This window comes from Leopardus geoffroyi, chromosome C3 (assembly GCF_018350155.1).
Source record: "Leopardus geoffroyi isolate Oge1 chromosome C3, O.geoffroyi_Oge1_pat1.0, whole genome shotgun sequence".
NCBI lineage: Eukaryota > Metazoa > Chordata > Mammalia > Carnivora > Felidae > Leopardus > Leopardus geoffroyi.
Genome location: NC_059338.1, coordinates 61,858,561 through 61,875,866, shown reverse-complemented (window position 1 = coordinate 61,875,866; position 17,306 = coordinate 61,858,561). Strand labels below are relative to the sequence as shown.

Sequence of the window (17,306 nt, the reverse complement as noted above, 5' to 3'; positions counted from 1 at the left end):
ATCTAGATTTTCTTATTCGTTATCTTCTAGGAGTTTCATAATTTTGCATTTTACATTCAGGTCTATGACCCATTTTGAGTTAATTTTTGTGAAAGGGTCAGTGTCTAGAATTCACTTTCCGCACGCCCATGTCCAGTTATTCTAACGCCATTTGTTGAAAAGGCTAGTTTTGCTCCCTTGATTGCCTTTGCTCCTCTCTCAGGATCAGCTGACTTATTTACGTGGGTCTATTTCTGGAGCTCTATTATAATTCAATTTTAAATGAGTTCATTTTACACACAGCATTTTAGCAAAACATTAATTCCCTAGAGCAAAGCATAGTTATTGTATAAAAATATTTAAAGAGCATCCGGAGAGAAAATTCATTGATAATTTAAATAATTATCAGCATGTTCTGGAAATCTCTTAAGTCGTCACTCAGACACCTGCTGAGAATGCGAAATTAAGAAAAACCCACACTAATCCTTGCATGGAATTATAGCTCATTAAATCTTTGCAGGACTTTCAGAAGATTCCTCAAAGGGTGTCCTCTCTCTAACCTTGAATTCTGTAGACTATATTTGAGTCTAGTTTGGCAAATTTGTCCAGAAGTTGGTCTGAATTGTTTGAGGGCTGATGGAGTGGTATGTTAGGTGAAGGCACTCAGAAATCTTGTTGAAGGCCCATACACCTTCCCAGTGAGCTTGTCTAAACGCTTATCTATACCCTCGTCTATACCTGGGGATGACACTACAGTTCTCCTGCATTCTGGAAGCGGAAATGGCAGTCTCAGGCCTGGGTGCAACAGTGTCCCAGAAAATATTGGAGCACATCCATGATTCTGAAGTTTAGCCAAACCATGAGGAAGTGAAAGGTGGGAAATGGTCACACTGGTGGAGGACGTCCTCTGTAGACCTTGGGAAAGCTGCCTCAGGCTGCAGTTCCTGAGAAGAACCTCAGTAAAGCTTTGGAGGATCAAAGGTGCAGGATCTTGGCTCCATCACTGTGCTGAAGGGAAAAGCTGAATCTCACAGAATAAGCCTCCAAAATCTTGTCACTTCTCCCCCAACTTGTCTTCCCCTCTCCTCACATTTCCACGTCTGTGCTCTTCAGAGAGCATGGTCCACAAATGAGTGGAGTTCAGTGTGGTCCGAGGCTCCAGCTGAGCAGCTGATGCTGAAGTCCCCAGGGAAAATGCACAGTTGGCCTTTAGGCTTGGAGGTGACATGGAACAGAAGTTAAGGGTGGGCTGTGGGGTCAGAGCTGACTTTGAAACTCGGCTCTGGTATTTTTTTCACTCCTGTCTCGGACAAATTACCTAACCTTTCTGCGCCTTAATGGACTTTGTATTATCACCTCATAGGATTGCAGTGAATATTGAAGGAGATAATGTATTGATGTAATGAATTCACTTCCTGGCGCTCAGCTATAGGCACGAGACTTTAGGGTCTTATCCACAAGTCCTTCCGTTGATGGAATGGATAGAAGGCACTGCCTGCCAGCGGGCTCCAAAATAACTCTTAACCTGCAGCAGCTACAATCCCCAGTTTAAGAAGTCCAAGCCTGTATTTAGCTGGCGCTGAGCATTGGCACAGAGCCTCTGAGCGTGGCCATGTGTCTGAGAGCACGTGGTCAGAAACACACCACTGGCAAAGAGACTCCCACTCAATATTGTGAACCATTCGGCAGACAGTTCACTAATTTATAACAGTAAAATTCATCCACAGTTATGTCTATCATGAAGCTATCAATAGTATCGGTGTGGTGTTTGGGGGTATGGCAGGGAGACAGTATGAGATGGAGGACAGAGATAGAAAAGAGAAGGAAGAGTTCTTTCTCTATGCTGATAAAATTTGATTTAGGGACCTGGTATTAGGCCCTGAGGAATAAACTCATGAGAGACAGGGGAACAGCCTCCTCTGGTGCCATACGGAAAAGGGAGTTGATACGTGTGGGGACTCCAGAGAGCGGCAGGGGGCCCACGGGATGAGCGTTGTGAAGGAACACCTATCAGCTCTCTGTGGATGTTTCTTCCCCCACAGATGGCTGCCAGGCCGGCCTTGGGTCAAGGATGCCTACCGTCTTATTCAGCAAATATCCCTGCAGCTATGGCTGAAGAGCTGCTGAGGGGCTGGAGATCAAGCTCTACACTTAAAAAGCCTTCAGTTTTCTTTATGAAAACAGCTCTGGACCAAAGAGGAGCACAGATTTGGGAGCTTAGACCAGACTCAGGCTGGTGGTAATTTCTGAAATCATTTTGTCAGTCTTGATGCAGCTAAATCTTCGTTAGTGAGGACACTGCTTCATTTATTGTATTATAGATTGTGGAGATCTGGGTCCATCATTGATTAGCCATGTGACAGGAAAATCTGTTCACCTCTTTGAGCCTCAGGCTTCTCATCTGTGGAGTAGGCGTAAATCCTACCAACTCTGTGAGATAATGGATACAAATGCCAAGCCCAGCACTTTGCTCGTATTAGGCACTTAATGAAGGAGAGCTCTTCTCCCTCTCTAAGGCCCCTATGTCGTGACTTTATCCCTAACTCTTCCACCTCACGCTCCAAGATCCTGATCGTATTTTTGTCCACATCCCTTTGGGGGTGTGGCTTTCTAATTTCCAAAGCAATGAGTTTCTGTACATCCGTCAATTGCCATTTGTGTAGTAAAGAATTTAACCTTACCCTCAATAAAATGTTTTCCTGACTCATCCAGCCAGAGTTAGAAATTCTTTTTCTCTTACCCTTGTGGCATTGTATACCTACATCTCTTTATATTATAACCATTGTGTTTCTTTCCTGGACCCCTTGAAGTCAGGGACTGTCATATTCTGGTTTATATCATGGTCCCTAAGAAATGGTCAGAAGAAATAACATGGCCCCATGTACCTGGTAGACATTGGACACTCAGTAAATGTGCATTTATTGGTACTGTTCTCCTGCTAGAACCCTCTCCCCGATGGATGGCAAGACAGGAGATTCATATGGCACTCTGGGGTAGTCTTGTCTTTTATCTACTCTCGCCTAGAAGATGAACTACATGTGAGTGACGTAGATACAATTAGTCCCTTCTTGGACAGATTCCAACCTTACTACCTGCTATGGGCTGAACCGTGTCCTCCCCAAATCCACATGTTGGAAGTCCCAGTACCTCAGAATACGACCTTATTTGGAGACAGGATCTCTACAGAGGTAATAATCAAGTTAGAATGGGGTCATCGGAATGGGCCCTGATCTGATTTGACTGGTGCCCTCATAGACAAGGGACATTTGGACACAGAGACAGACGTGCACAGAGGGAAGAGAATGTGAAGACACACAGGGGAGAAACTGGCCATGTAGAAGCCCAGAGGAGCAGCCTGGAACAGATTCTCCGTCCGGGCCCTCAGAAGGAACCAGCCCTGTCAACACATTGGTTTTGGACTTTTATCCTCCAGAACTATTAGGCAACAAATTGCTGTCATGTAAGCCACCAAATCTGTGGAACTTTGTTACAGTAGACCTAGCAAACTAATCCACCAAGTATCACCAGACAGTCGTGCTGGGAAGCCTACCGTCATCACAACTGCCTCCATGCCTGGGCCAAGGAGCCAGACCCTGGACCCAGGAAATGATTTACAGCCCAGGCAAGGAGGGCTTTGTGTATCCAGATAAGAACGGGTTCTCCTTCTCTGCCTTCAGCTTTTTCTTCAATATGCAAGCTTCTGGGCACTGTAATTAGAATCCCTCATTTGTACATGTGGATTAGATGTCGTCTCTTTGAGAAGGTAGTAATTGTTCACAGGCTTTTTAAGTGTATTCCTATATATTTTCAATATTGCTGTATTTAGTGTGTCTTGTGAATGTCAATAAGAAATAACATTTACAAAAAAAAAACCAGCAGATTCCTTGTTTTGAGTTTCAAGTTGAGCAAAGCTGAAGAAAATGCCAAAATAATATGCAAATATTAATATGCCATATGTAAGGCCTCTTGGAGGTTTTTTTTTTTTTTTGAGCTGTCAACACAATTCAGTCTCCTTGTCATTATTTTTTTTAATAGAGTCTGTTGTGTGTTTCATTCAATGCGGAATGTTCCCCAGTGATCTTAACGCCGTGCCACTGTCTCCTTTGTTTGTTCGCAGGCAATTTTGACTGGGTAGGGAACGATTTTACCCAGAACGCTGGCACAGGCCTCGTTATCAACCAGGCAGATGTGAGGAACAACAGGAGCATCATTAAGCAGCTTAAGGATGTGTTTGAGCGGGACTGGTACTCGCCCTACGCCAGGACCTTGCAGCCGACCAAACAGCCTAACTGTTCCAGCCTGTTCAGACTCAAACCCGCCTCAAACAAAAGTGCCACGTACGGTGCCAGCACCAAGGACCCCGCCAGCGTATAATGTGAAGGGACTGCCGGGACAGCTCGTGTTTCCTATTTCTATATAAAGGACTTGAGGAGAGAAAACCAATTTAATATGTCTTTTTTTTAGGAAAAAAAGCACACTCACAAAGAAATATTCTCCGAACGCCATGTAATATCTTATCTAACAATATCTTAGCGGCGTGTACACTAAGTGTAGGATTTTTTGTACCTGTGACTCCTGACAGAGAATGTCCTTTCAGCTTGGAAGTTAGTTTTTACGTTTGCATACAGATTTTAAGACTTTGATGCCTCTTCCTTCCTAGTTTTAGAACTTTTTCTGCTGCCCTACCTGTTCCATTCTTACGAAGCTTAGCATGAGGTAAACGCTTTCACACCCTTCTTAGCGAGGTGAGTGAGGCTTTCACCCCAGCCGAGAGACCGATCGAGCCAAGTATTTGCTCTGTAAACCGTCTCCAAGACCTGTACAGTCGTCTGAGCATGAACAGCTGACATCTCATGCCAGCCTCAGCGCTCTTGAAAAGCACCCTTTCACCTCCTTGTTCATCTTCTTCTGATACCACTCCATTTATTTCGTATCATTTTCTCCTTGCAGAAAATGTGCTTATTGGCGGCGCCCCTCTCTTCGCCTCGATGTGAGTTCCGACTCTGACGGCATCTTTTGGAAATGTAGGGATTCCTCAGAGGGGATACCAAATGGAGATGGCAGTCTTTAATTTTCACCTTTCAACCACATTTCCCCCTGAAATTGGTAGTTTAAAACCACAGCCAGCAATATGTATCTTTTCTCTCAAGCTCAGAAAAATTATGTAGCTGCCTGCTAATATCCAGCAAGCTATTGAGTCTGCATTATGAGAATAAAAGTAGTTTTTCACATTTTTTGTTTAGCTTCTGGTATTATAAAGGAAAGATCTCTATGCATCTGTGGATTTTAATTTCTTCAGAATCATTCATTATGCTGTTAAGGGTATGCCAGCAAAGCTTTATAGAGCTATTTAATATACCAAATGCTTTTCAGAGAAATGCAATTTAAATACTGTGCTTAACATATTTTACTAAGAAACAAAAATATTGGATTATTGTTCTAGAATGTCGTTGTGTGTTGCTGTTTTATATCTATACAATATATAACCCTATATTCATGGAGACTGTTGCCACACTAGAGACAGGCATGGCCTCTTTGGAGCTCAGAGCAGGTGGCCATCAGGAAGCCAGTCTTAAGCTTGCTCCTGACTCTCTAGGACCTGGGACAGAGTCCTGCACTCCTTGGCCTCGTGTTTCTATTGGTAACGTAGGGACAGTAATACTCACCTACCTCGCGTGGATGTTGTCACGGTAGGAAATATTTATAACTTGTTTTGAAATCAAAAGAACCTATATAAATGCTAAGCATTGTGATGTATAATCTTTTTCTTGAAATAATCTTTGTGGTATCCTGATATAATCCATACCAGGTTCTCCCAGAGAACCTACAAGGGAAAACAAATCCATAGCCTCCAGCCGCAAATGTGGGTGAACACAGTAACTCGAAAACCCCGCTGGAGATTAGGATTGTCATCATCATTTTGATGGCGCATTTTGTCGGGTCACTTCGGCATAAATAACATCCACACGAAGCCAGACATTGTGCTGGGGATCGTTCTTTAGGACCGGCATATACGTGTGTTTTCAGAGCAGGGAAAAACAATCTCTATTATTTTGTGTATCTAGAGACTTGCTTTCTACTTCACCAGGTAGAGTCATGGAAGAACCTATGAATCTCATCCAGTGGGTTTGATTGGTTGTGGAAGGGCCATTGTTTGTCAGCTAGTGGTCACGTAGTTCCTTTCTTGTTGCTCCCAAGATAGGCTTTACTGGATATTTGGCCAGTCAGTGAAGAGAGCTGGGAGAGAGCGCACGATTCTTAACAAAATTCTTCACCAGTAATGGCCGAGCCATAAGATTCTAAATATTGACCATATACCCAGTCCTTATTTGAGTAGGTGGCTAGCCTGCCAATCATCTCAGTAAAATAAAGGTGGCTTTGGAAATTATTTTAAAAAGGAAGACAAAAGAACAAGCAAAGAGTAGGCATGGAGACAAACATACCAAGTTCCATTCTGGGCAAAGAAAAGCAACCGGGGCTAGGTTTGAAAAGGGCATCGAAGGGGAGAGGTGTGGCTGCCTCCTTGTTAGTTCTCAAGTATCACCCGGAATGTGTGTCACAGCTGTGGGACAAGCGTTGGCTTGGCGTACTGGGGCCCCTATCATTGTCCCTCACTTCCACGTGTGATAGGAGAGAATGGCATCCTTTCTAAAATGGCCGCCATTGCCATTTCCCTCTGAGCCCATCAATACAGTGGCACCAGGAACCGTGTCCCGGGACTTTGTGCCACCAGCACCAGCAGCAGCAGAGCCCTCCCTGGCCCAGCGGTCTACCCCCTCAGCCAGGTCGCTGACTTCAGGAGGCAGCACTGGCCTCCAGGCAGCCAGGAAAACAGCCCCTGAACAGAGAGTGTCATAAATGGGCCCATGTCTCCTAACAGAACATTTAATTTGGCAGAACTTTCTTTTGCATTTGGATGCTTTATCTACCCTCCTAAAAGTGGCCTTCCTCTCTTTCCGACTCTGTGTCTGTGCAAAACAGACAACTTCTATCCCACCCCCTCCCCAACAAACTCTCCACTAGTTATTTCCCAAGAGAAAAAGCAAAGCAGAACAAAAACACTTTAATTTGAGACAATCTGACAGATGCCCTTGCCAGAAATTAGGAGGAACCTCACCTCCAGTTTCTTTTCCTCCATAAATATTCCAGGAGTTATTTCCCAAAGGGGAAAAAGAATGCAAACACCATTCAAGACCGTAGTTTAGATTCCTGTGCCACTTACATCAACCTAGTGCCTTATTTATTCTCAAGCATTGATTTTAAACGGTGATTCACTCTGTGAGAACACTTAGCTTACCGCGTGGTCCAGTAAGAACTTCTCGTGGGTCTTCCGGTCAAAAACACGTGTCAGTGTCAACAGCTTTCATGTAGCCTGCTCTCCTCCTAAGCCACCCAGTGCTGACCACCCCCAAGTCATTGACACACACCGTCAAACATCAGCACTGTTGGCCTCCTCTGTGCTGTCACTGGCCTCCAGTGCATCCGCTAACTGAATCACAGCTTATCAAACCACCGGAGAGGAAGTGGAATCTTCTGGATCATATCCATGCTCTGTGAATGCCACACTTTAAGTATCTGAAAATGACAGAAGCGAGGCACACTGAAAATGTCCCCACTTTAAAGGACTTCGTAAAGAGATGCTAGCAGACTTCAAAGTCCCGTGGAACATAGAATGGAAACTAGTATCTAAAAGTCAAAGCAGACCCAGTAAAAGAAACAAAAGAGCTGTGAACACTGTGTCTGTGGAGATCTGGGCACCTTTTTCTATTCGGGCTGTATCTGTTTTATTGTTTGTCTCACTTCTCAAGTGGCTCTTGGTGAGACGGGTGTGATCACATTGTTGGTTGATCTCGCCCTTAGAAAACTGTGTTTTGTCACTGCAGTTGCTGGTTTGTTCAAAGTGCCTCGCTGAACCTGGGACTGACAGAAGCCCATTTCCCACCAGCCTGTGGCTATTTTCAAGTGACTGATTCATTCTGAGTTCTCTGTTTGTTTTTAGAAACTTCTATTGAACTAAATTCCAGGGAAAAACAAAACAAAATAAAAAGACTATAAGAATTTCTCGATAAGATCAGACCCAGGGTCCGTCTGTCTCAGGAATTCCACCCCAGAATCTGCCTTTTTTTCATATGTATAATCACTTGTGTGACTTCCTCTGTCCAGAATTCATCCCATTATCATCAACACTTAAGGGATGTAAAAAGCTGCCTTCACTTGTGATGGAACAGTTACCTTCTGCAATGAAAGAGACTTTGCTATTGGTTATTCAGACTCAGTCCCTAATGAACAGCCCCATTGTGGAAGAATGTTCAATTCTTTGGATTTCTGTACTTATTCTCAATGAACTGGTGCACTTTATTATAAGCCTTTTGAAGGAGAGATTCATATAATGTCCATTTGGCCTAAGGTAGAGTGGATAAATGAATCCATATTCAGCATTTTTTCCATTTGCTATGATTTAGCTTTTTTTTTTCCTTCTTCTTTTTTATGCTGATAACCAAATAGCTATTCATCATTTTTACCTTATTGATTTAAATTGACAGAGGATTTTTAATAGCCCCGAAGTCAACCCCAGTTCATTGTCTGCCTTTCTCGTTTGAGAGAATTCTCATCAGTGGCTGAATTATGAAGATATTGCTTTTGTGGTGACGAGATAGGTATTCTTTAGAAGCTTCTTGAAGTAGTAAAAACCAAACTTTCTTATTTTTGACCCATCAGCAAGCAGTCTGGTACTTACAGAGTTCTAAAAAAGGTCACCGACCATGTCCGCTTCCTTTGGCAATTTGCTGGAAAGAAATGGGAGACTTAGTAGGCTATTCTGCATTTTCTTCTGTTATGTTCAACTACTAAACTTCTGATTCTGTTACAAAGGATATCTTGGATTTTTAATGTTTCTTTATGTAAATAGGATAAAGTTGTACCTGGACATATCTATACTATTAACCTTAAGATCCCTAAATAAATCGGTGTGATAAAGGGCTGAATTTGGGGGCAATCATTAAAATTCTCAAGCCTTTCATATAACCAAATGCTCGATTTTTTTCATAAGTAAATATTATATGGTCTTTTCCTTCTGTGAGATGAGGCATTTATTTTTCTCCTCAGCTTCCAGACTGTACACTCTCTCCCTGTGACAGAACAGATATGTGTGGATACAAGTCTCACGTACTTCCCCACCCACCACACTCTATTCCTTCCAAGCTTCTACCCATAATCAAATACACCTGGTGTCTGCTCACCAGACCCAGACTGAATCTCAGGTCTGGAGGATTCCTTGAAAGCCATCCAAACCAACTCCTCCAAATGTACAAAATCTCTTCCTATGTGGCCACTCAGAAGTTGAGGGCCTACTCACGCCAATACATTGGGAGTGGTTACCACAGTTCCTTTCACAAGACCCACACAGAGTGCAGTGTTACTGATTTGCTAGAGTAACTTGGATTTGAGATGCCTTATCTCTGAAAGAAAGTACACAGTGGGTACCCCTTTTGTAGATAGAGAAATTCTGAAGAAGCATACTTTTTTAAAGCTGTCATTTGAGAGTTTAACAAAGGCTTAATAAAGCCAATTTGATGAATCTGCAATAGTCAATTATGATTTGATTTTATCAGCAGTTTCTGAATCCTGAAATTGCATGCTTAAAAAAAAAAAATCTGCCTAACATTCTAATAAGAGACGATTGTGCATGGAGCCAATTAAATCATAGGAAGGGTGAAGATTATTGATGATTTATTTTTACTTCATAGAAAAATTAGTAAGGAAAAAATTCTCCTTGGACAAAATCTGGCTATCAAACCTGCTCCTTCTGGCCTCAGACATGCTGAAAATTGTCAATTCCATTATGGACTCTCCTGTCTTCCATGGGTGAAATAATCTTAGGAATGGTCGAGAAATTCTGCACTCTTGGTAAGACAGAAACATGGACAGACCTGGTTTCTTTTTTTTTAATTTTTTTTTAATGTTTATTTATTTTTGAAAGACAGACACACACACACACAGAATCTGAAGCAGGCTCCAGGCTCTGAGCTGTCAGCACAGAGCCCAATGCAGGGCTCAAACTCATGGACCGCAAGATCATGACCTGAGCTGAAGTTGGACACTTAACCGACTGAGCCGCACCCTGACCTGGTTTCTAATTTAGAGTTTCCCCACAGATCTTGGGAGTATGACCTCAATTTCCAGGATTAAAAATATTGAAATTTTATGTGACTGTCCAATATTAATGGGGAAAGAAGATCTTTAAAGACAACTCAGAAAATATGATCCAACAGCATTCATATGATTCAGAGTTTAATCTACAATTTCACTTACTTTTCCTTAAAAGTGATTATCTGCCCTTTAGAAAGTATACATTATTAAAGGTAATGTTCTCCCCCAAAAAAATGTAATAAGAGAAAGACAATGTTATAGTTTCAGGGCAGTTATGACATTGGTAGAGCACTTGAAAATCCTTCATAAGAAAGTGTCAGGGAGAAAAAAAAAGCTCTTTTGTCCCCAGCAATAAAGCTGTGTGTTATTATCCATATTTTCTGGGTGGATCTATAGCTTTCCTAGAGTCCTGGACAGACCATATCCATAGCTCCCCCATGAGCAGAAGCACGTTTCTGTCACATGAACACTCCACATTGGCCACAGCCAACTGTACCGTGACTCAAAGAAACCCAGTTACAGGCTAGGGAGTGGACTAGGAAGAGAGATGTACCTAGCAGATGGCACCTGGCCCTACCAACCACAGCTCTCCTTTAGGGAGTCTGAATATGAGATATACAAAGGAAATGGGTAGCAGTAAAATCAGCCACAATAGAGAAGAATGAAGTCATTCTAGCGATGCCATCTTAGACCAGTAACAGCAATGCTTCAGGTGAAACACTCAAGAGTTCTTGTTGACTCACTGCATCTGCTCTCAGGTTACTGGAGTAATGACTGATCCTTGAACAGTGAGGCTGGACTTTGTAGTTACTGGGTTGCTTTCTTATCTTTTATACTTTCTTGTGTATCGACACAAATAAACTCACATTAATTGAGATAACCTGACTGCACGTCTGTTCCTTGCCATCCTGAGGGGCCTAAGACACTTCCTAAAGTTACGGCTATCCCCAGGATAATATCCTGAAGAAATAACAGAAGGGCTGTGGTAACTGTGTCGTGATTAGATGCAGACCCACACTGGTGATCTCCACAGTAAATCTCCCAGATCCACTCTGTAAGTTTCTACATCAAATTGATTGTTGCCAAATATCCTGGACTTATAAAGATGAATTGGAAGCATTGAGGACACAGACGAAAAATCCATTCAGGAGATGAGTATACCACAGACACAGAGTTTGTTAGAGCTGGAAGAAAAATTAGGACTCTTGAAGCCCAAAAACATCTTTTTTTTAATATATGAGGAAAATGAGGTGCAGAACACACACACCGAGCTAACTAGAGGCAGATGTGTTATAAATATAGAAATTGTTTTTAGATACATATTATGATTGACTTAATAAATGCAAAAATTGCTAATAATATGCTGAATATTTGGAGCAAGTGGAAGTTTACAGAGATTTGTGGAAGATGGTAGTCCCAGTACCCCTAAGCAGAAGACGGGCCTTCACCACGCCATGACAGGGATCAGAGGAAGCGGGGCAGGGTAAAGGCATATTCAGCCTGGCGTCTCTTCCTACTAAATTTGGGTAGGGATTTATAACATCAGAAGAAGGTCGACAGTTGTGTGTAGTTAGCCCATTGTGGACACTTGCTCAAAAGTGAAAAGAATGCCATAAAAACTACCATTTAATTTATGGATTGAAAACAAAGTTCTTATTTTGCAGTTTGTCACTCAGCCAGTCTGCTTGTAGTCATCTATATGAAAAGGATGCGTGAGATAAAGTCTAAGGTCTGCTGACAGTCAAGTCTTGCTAGTTGTTGGTATGGTCATGTAATCAGGGAAGCCTAATCACGTTGTGCCACAGTGTGATGCTCGGTAGCACGCGTCAATTTAGTTGGGTGACAGCCCCCATGTGTTCAGTAAACACTAACCTAGGAGTTGTTGAGGAGATATTTTGTAGATATGATTAAAGTCTACCGATGGTTTTAAGTAAGGAGGATTGTTTCATATCATCTGGCTGGGCCTGATTCAGTCAGGTAGAGAGGCCACAAGAGCAAAACTAAAGGTGTCCTAATGGGAAGAAATTCCACCTGTGCACTGCAGCACCAGCTCCTACCCAAGTTCCTGCAGCCTGTTCCACAGCCTGCCCTGGGGATTTCAGCCTTGCCTAGTCAGCCCCACTAAAGATAGGCCAGTCCTTTGCAATAAGTCAATCTCTCTCTCTCTCTCTCTCTCCCCGCCCCACCTAATAAGTGTGTACCCTATTTGCTCTATTTTTATCGTAGAACTCAGACTGATAAGGATGGTGATAATCCCAAAATCTTAGTGGCTTAAAACCACAGAGGTTTTGTTATTATTATTTGCACACTTTTTTTATTTCAGTAGAGTTGACACACAAGGTTACATTAGTTTCAGGTATACAACTTAGTGATTTGACAAGGTTATACTTCATGCTGTGTTCACCACAGGTATAGCTACCATCTGTCCCATTACATCTATCACCTCATATCTGTCAGAATAGCTGAAATAGAAGAAACAAGTGTTGGTGAGAATGTGGAGATAAAGGAACACTCTTGCATATTGCTGAGAATGCAAACTGGTGCGGCCAGTATGGAAAATAGTATGAAGTTTTCTCAAAAAATTAAAAATGGAAATGCCATATGATCCCATAATTCCACTACTGGATATTTATCCAGGGAAAACAAAAACACTAACTCAAAAAGATATGTGCATTTCTATATTTATCACAGCATTATTTACAATAGCTAAGATGTGGAAGCAGCCTAAGTGTCCATCAATAGAGGAATGAATAAGGAAAATGTGGTATACACATGATGGAATGTTACACAGCCATAAAAAGGATGAGATCATGCCATTTGCAACAACACAGATGGACCTAGGCCACTCAGGGACCCAAGCTGACAAAGCCAATATTGGTGGTCACTGTATCAGAGGGAAAGGAGATCCCTGGAGGGTCTTACATCAGCAAGCAATTAAATTCTGGACAGGAAGTAACACATGCCCTTTTTCTCACAATATAATGGCCACAACTTGTCACATAATCTCAACCAGTCTAATGCTAAGAAGTTCAATCCTATCGTATTTCTGGAATGGTGGAGAGTCCAAAATATTTAGTGAATAGTATTAATGACTAACATAGTTAATTAGAAACATACCAACTTATCAATAAGCTTCTCATTTACACTGAGGACAAATTTATGAGAATAAAAATTAAGGAATATTTAAGAATATAAAGAATACAAGAGTTCTAGGATCAGAATGACTCTCTAAGAAAGGATGAATGGAAACAAAACAGAATACCTTAACCTTTGGTGTTAGTGATGTTAAAAGAAAAAAATCAACCCTGAAAACTTTACTCAGAGATGTCAACAAACGGACTTCATGCTTACACAAGGGCAAAAATAATCATGGATGTAAGGGGTTCAAATTGCTTTCTTTTGTGTGGTCATGGCTTCTAGATATCTATGTAGGTAAACTTCATTGTCAACATCTGAGATAACAGGTAAATAAAAGCATAACTAAAGAGAAGCATGTTCTCAAGTGAGCTTTGTGAGTGTCTCCAAAGTCTTCTGATACAAGGATCCTCAGTTGATGTGTGTGTGGCAGCTCCCTTTACTGTGTAGGTTGGCTGCTTATTAACCTTTGTCTCATTTTCTTCATGAAATAAAACCATCTATTTTTTAAATTTTTTTTTCAACGTTTTATTTATTTTTGGGACAGAGAGAGACAGAGCATGAACGGGGGAGGGGCAGAGAGAGAGGGAAACACAGAATCGGAAACAGGCTCCAGGCTCAGAGCCATCAGCCCAGAGCCTGACGCGGGGCTCGAACTCCCGGACCGCGAGATCGTGACCTGGCTGAAGTCGGACGCTTAACCGACTGCGCCACCCAGGCGCCCCTAACCATCTATTTTTTAAATATGTGTTTCCCTCCTCTTTTAAACAAATAATGTATCCTAAACATATATTACCAATTTCTCTTAAAATTATATCCCAGGAATCAAAGGGCCTTTCATCAGGATGTCATATATTGCCTAAGAAATTTATACTTTATTCCAATTCATCCAGGTTTTAAGAGATAAAAATGCAACAAAATGTATTCGTTTTATGTGTGAAATAACACATATGGGAGAACCATTCGATGTAACTAACATTTCTGAAACACCAATTCTCTGCAGTTCTGGAGTTGGTGCTATGGAACAGATGAGTTCATAACAGAACAATGAGTGTGCTTGTCCTCAAAGGAGCTTATAATCCAATATGGAAAGCATACCCAAACATGGGATCCCTCCAGTTGGAGCAAATAATTCTCTAACATTTGCCTACCACAGTGTAGTTAAAAATAATCCAATCCAGAGTAATGTTTCCCCAAAGACCCAGGAAAGAATAGGACAGTGAGGGGACATGAAGTGTGTCAAAGCTGACCCACTCACTTACATGGACACATTCCTCTCCATAAACCCAGCTATATGTGCCCCACAACCATCTCACTTGCCTCCACTGTCATCAGCCAAGGCACACTAGGGGTTATGTGGTGGGAGCAGTCCACTCTACATCTCTACGTTGTATACAATAGGGAAACTTTTTTATTGAAAATGTAAAACAGAGAATACCTAAAATCATCTGCTTTTTAGTATGATAATCGCTATTAGAAATTTTTAACAATGTCAGTGACAGAATACTCCTGTTCAGGGAAAAAAATTTTTTTTGTTGGTCTAAATTTTAGCCAAGTGACTACATCTAGAAGGGACAGCTCCCACTGCCCTGCCCTTGGTATATACAATACTGTTCATGGGTGATGCTCTTTTTCAGTTTCTGGTAAAGGGTAAAAACAATGAGCACTAATTGTCACCAATCCCAAGCAAAATCTGGGTTTATTCATTTATTCAACAAATATCTAACAATCCTGTATTGTTTCCAAGTTCTGTGTTGATTGCTAGCCATACCAAGATGAATAAGATAGTTTCTGCTCTTGGGACCTCAGAGTTTAGGGGGAAAAAGGAAAGAAAAAATTGAAATGTTATATTTAAAACTTAAAGAATACTTTGCTTCCTACCGTGAGAGAATAGGTAGTACTGATCAATCCATTTGCAGAAAACAACTAGAAAAGCTGGAAAAAGATTAAATACTACATTTGTTTGAATGCATCAGAGATACACCAAGACAGGGAGGAAAACTGCATGATCAAAATCTGAGAGAGAAAACCAACAGATATGAGTTAAGAATTTGCAGGCACTTTTCTTCAGAGGAATCTGCTGATTCTAAAAGCACGGATGCTGATCAGAGTTTTCAGTGGACTCAAGGGACTAGAAATACAATACTGGAAATCAGATTCACCAAGTGAGATGGGCTCTTACAAGCTGCAGTCTCACAATTGGGATTCTGAAGGATAATACACAAGGAGTAAAGATGAACTGGAAACAGACCAGCCTTATCAGGAGACTTCCAATGGTCCCTATCTCCGAAGTCAGATGGTTTGGTGTTGTTATTCTTTCCAGCTTAGCCACTTACATTTTCAAAACCAATGAAAGATATGAACCCATAGATTCAAAAATTCTCATGAGTCCCAAGGAAAATGAATACAAAGAAAACCACTCCTAGTGAAACAGCTAACTACCAACACAAATTAGACAGATTTTTTTGAAAAATACATATTACTTTTAAAGAAGTAACAAGAATGATGGCTGAGTTCTCAACAAACAACAGATTCCAGAAGACAGTGGAGTGAGTAATAACTTCAAAGTGCTTAAATAAATGCCACCCTGAATTCTTTACACAGGAAAAAATATTCTCAAAAGATTATGAGGAAGTTCATTTTCAGGCAAAGAAAACTTAAGGTTTTGTCACTCACCAAAAGAAACACTAAAGGTCCTTCCTCATTCAGAAGGCAATGAACCAAGATGGAAGCCTTGAGATTCAAGACAGAATGAAAATTAACAGAAAGAGTTGGTATGTGGACACATTTAAACAATTGGACTGTGTAAGTAAATATTTATTTCTTATAGCAATACAACCTGGTGAGCATGGGGAAGTGAGAAGTAAATAGAGTTCAACTGTCCTAAGGGCCTTGCGTTGTCCAGGAAGGAATGAAGGCATTTATTTATTTCAGATTTTAGTAAATCAAGAATGTACATTATAATCTATAGGGTAATCATTAAATGAGTAATCAAATGATATATGGCCAATAAGCTAGTAAATGGGAGGGAGGCAGATTAAAAAATAATTAATTCACTAGAAGGCAAGAAGACAGACAAAGGAACACAGCAGAGTGCAAATAGAAAGTGATAACAAGATATGTTAAACCAAATTTACTCATAATGACCTCAATTTAATTTTTTTCCTATTTATTTTTTTTTCACCATGATAAGCGTCCTCTTTAATCGCTATCCCCTTTGCCCCCATCCCCATACCCACCTTCTCTCTGGTAACCATCGGTTTGTTCTCTACAGTTAAGAGTCTGTTTCTTGGTTTGAGTCTCTCTTTTTTTCCTGCTTTGCTCATTTGTTTTGTTTCTTAAACTCCACATATGAGTGAAATCATATGGTCTTTCTCTAACTTATTTCAGTTAGCGTTATACTGTCTAGCTCCACCCATATTGTTGCAAATGGCAAGATTTCATTCTTTTTTATGGCCAAATAATATTCCATTGTATGTTGTGGAATATAATATACCACACCTTCTTTATTAGTGGACACTTGAGCTGCTTCCATAGTTTGGCTATTGTAAATAAGGTTTCAATAATCGTAGAGGTGCGTGTATCCCTATGAATTAAAGAACAAGATGGGAGAATCCACCATACTAGATATCAAGACATTATAAAGCTACAAAGTTAAGATAAAGTGGTATTGGTGCAAGAATGAACAAATAAAAAATGAATAGACAAATGCAACACGACAAAAAAATCAAGGAAGAGACCCATGCATGTATACACAATTGGTTTACAACAAAGGAAGCACTGCAAAGAAAAAATTTACTTTTCAATAAAAGATGCCAATATTAAGAAAAAACAAGAAAGGAAGGAAAGAAAATTGACCCGTACCCCACAGTATACAAAAAATCAATTACAGGTGCATGGTGAATCTAAATGTAAAAAGCAAAACAATGAAGTTTCTAGAAAATAATGTAGGAGGACATCTTCGTGTACTTAGAACAGGGAAAGATTTCTTGCACAGAACATATAAACCACTCAAGGAACCATATGAAGGAAGTTACATGTTA

The 17,306-nt window shown here is 40.9% G+C and overlaps 1 protein-coding gene across 5 annotated transcripts in view; it reads left to right on the top strand.

Moving 5' to 3' along the window:
- The window catches only part of PLD5 (phospholipase D family member 5), a 422,286-nt gene extending 413,238 nt beyond the window's left edge, over nt 1-9,048 (top strand). For 4 of the 5 annotated variants that reach the window (XM_045453115.1, XM_045453118.1, XM_045453119.1 and 1 more), the window contains one exon: nt 4,097-9,048. In XM_045453115.1, the coding sequence (XP_045309071.1) occupies nt 4,097-4,353 (257 nt within the window). In that variant the 3' untranslated portion in view covers nt 4,354-9,048. Of the gene's footprint in view, nt 1-2,921; nt 3,018-4,096 lie in introns of all 5 variants that reach the window. The other variant, XM_045453116.1, reaches the window with a different exon arrangement.
- The last annotated feature ends 8,258 nt before the right edge of the window (nt 9,049-17,306 follow it).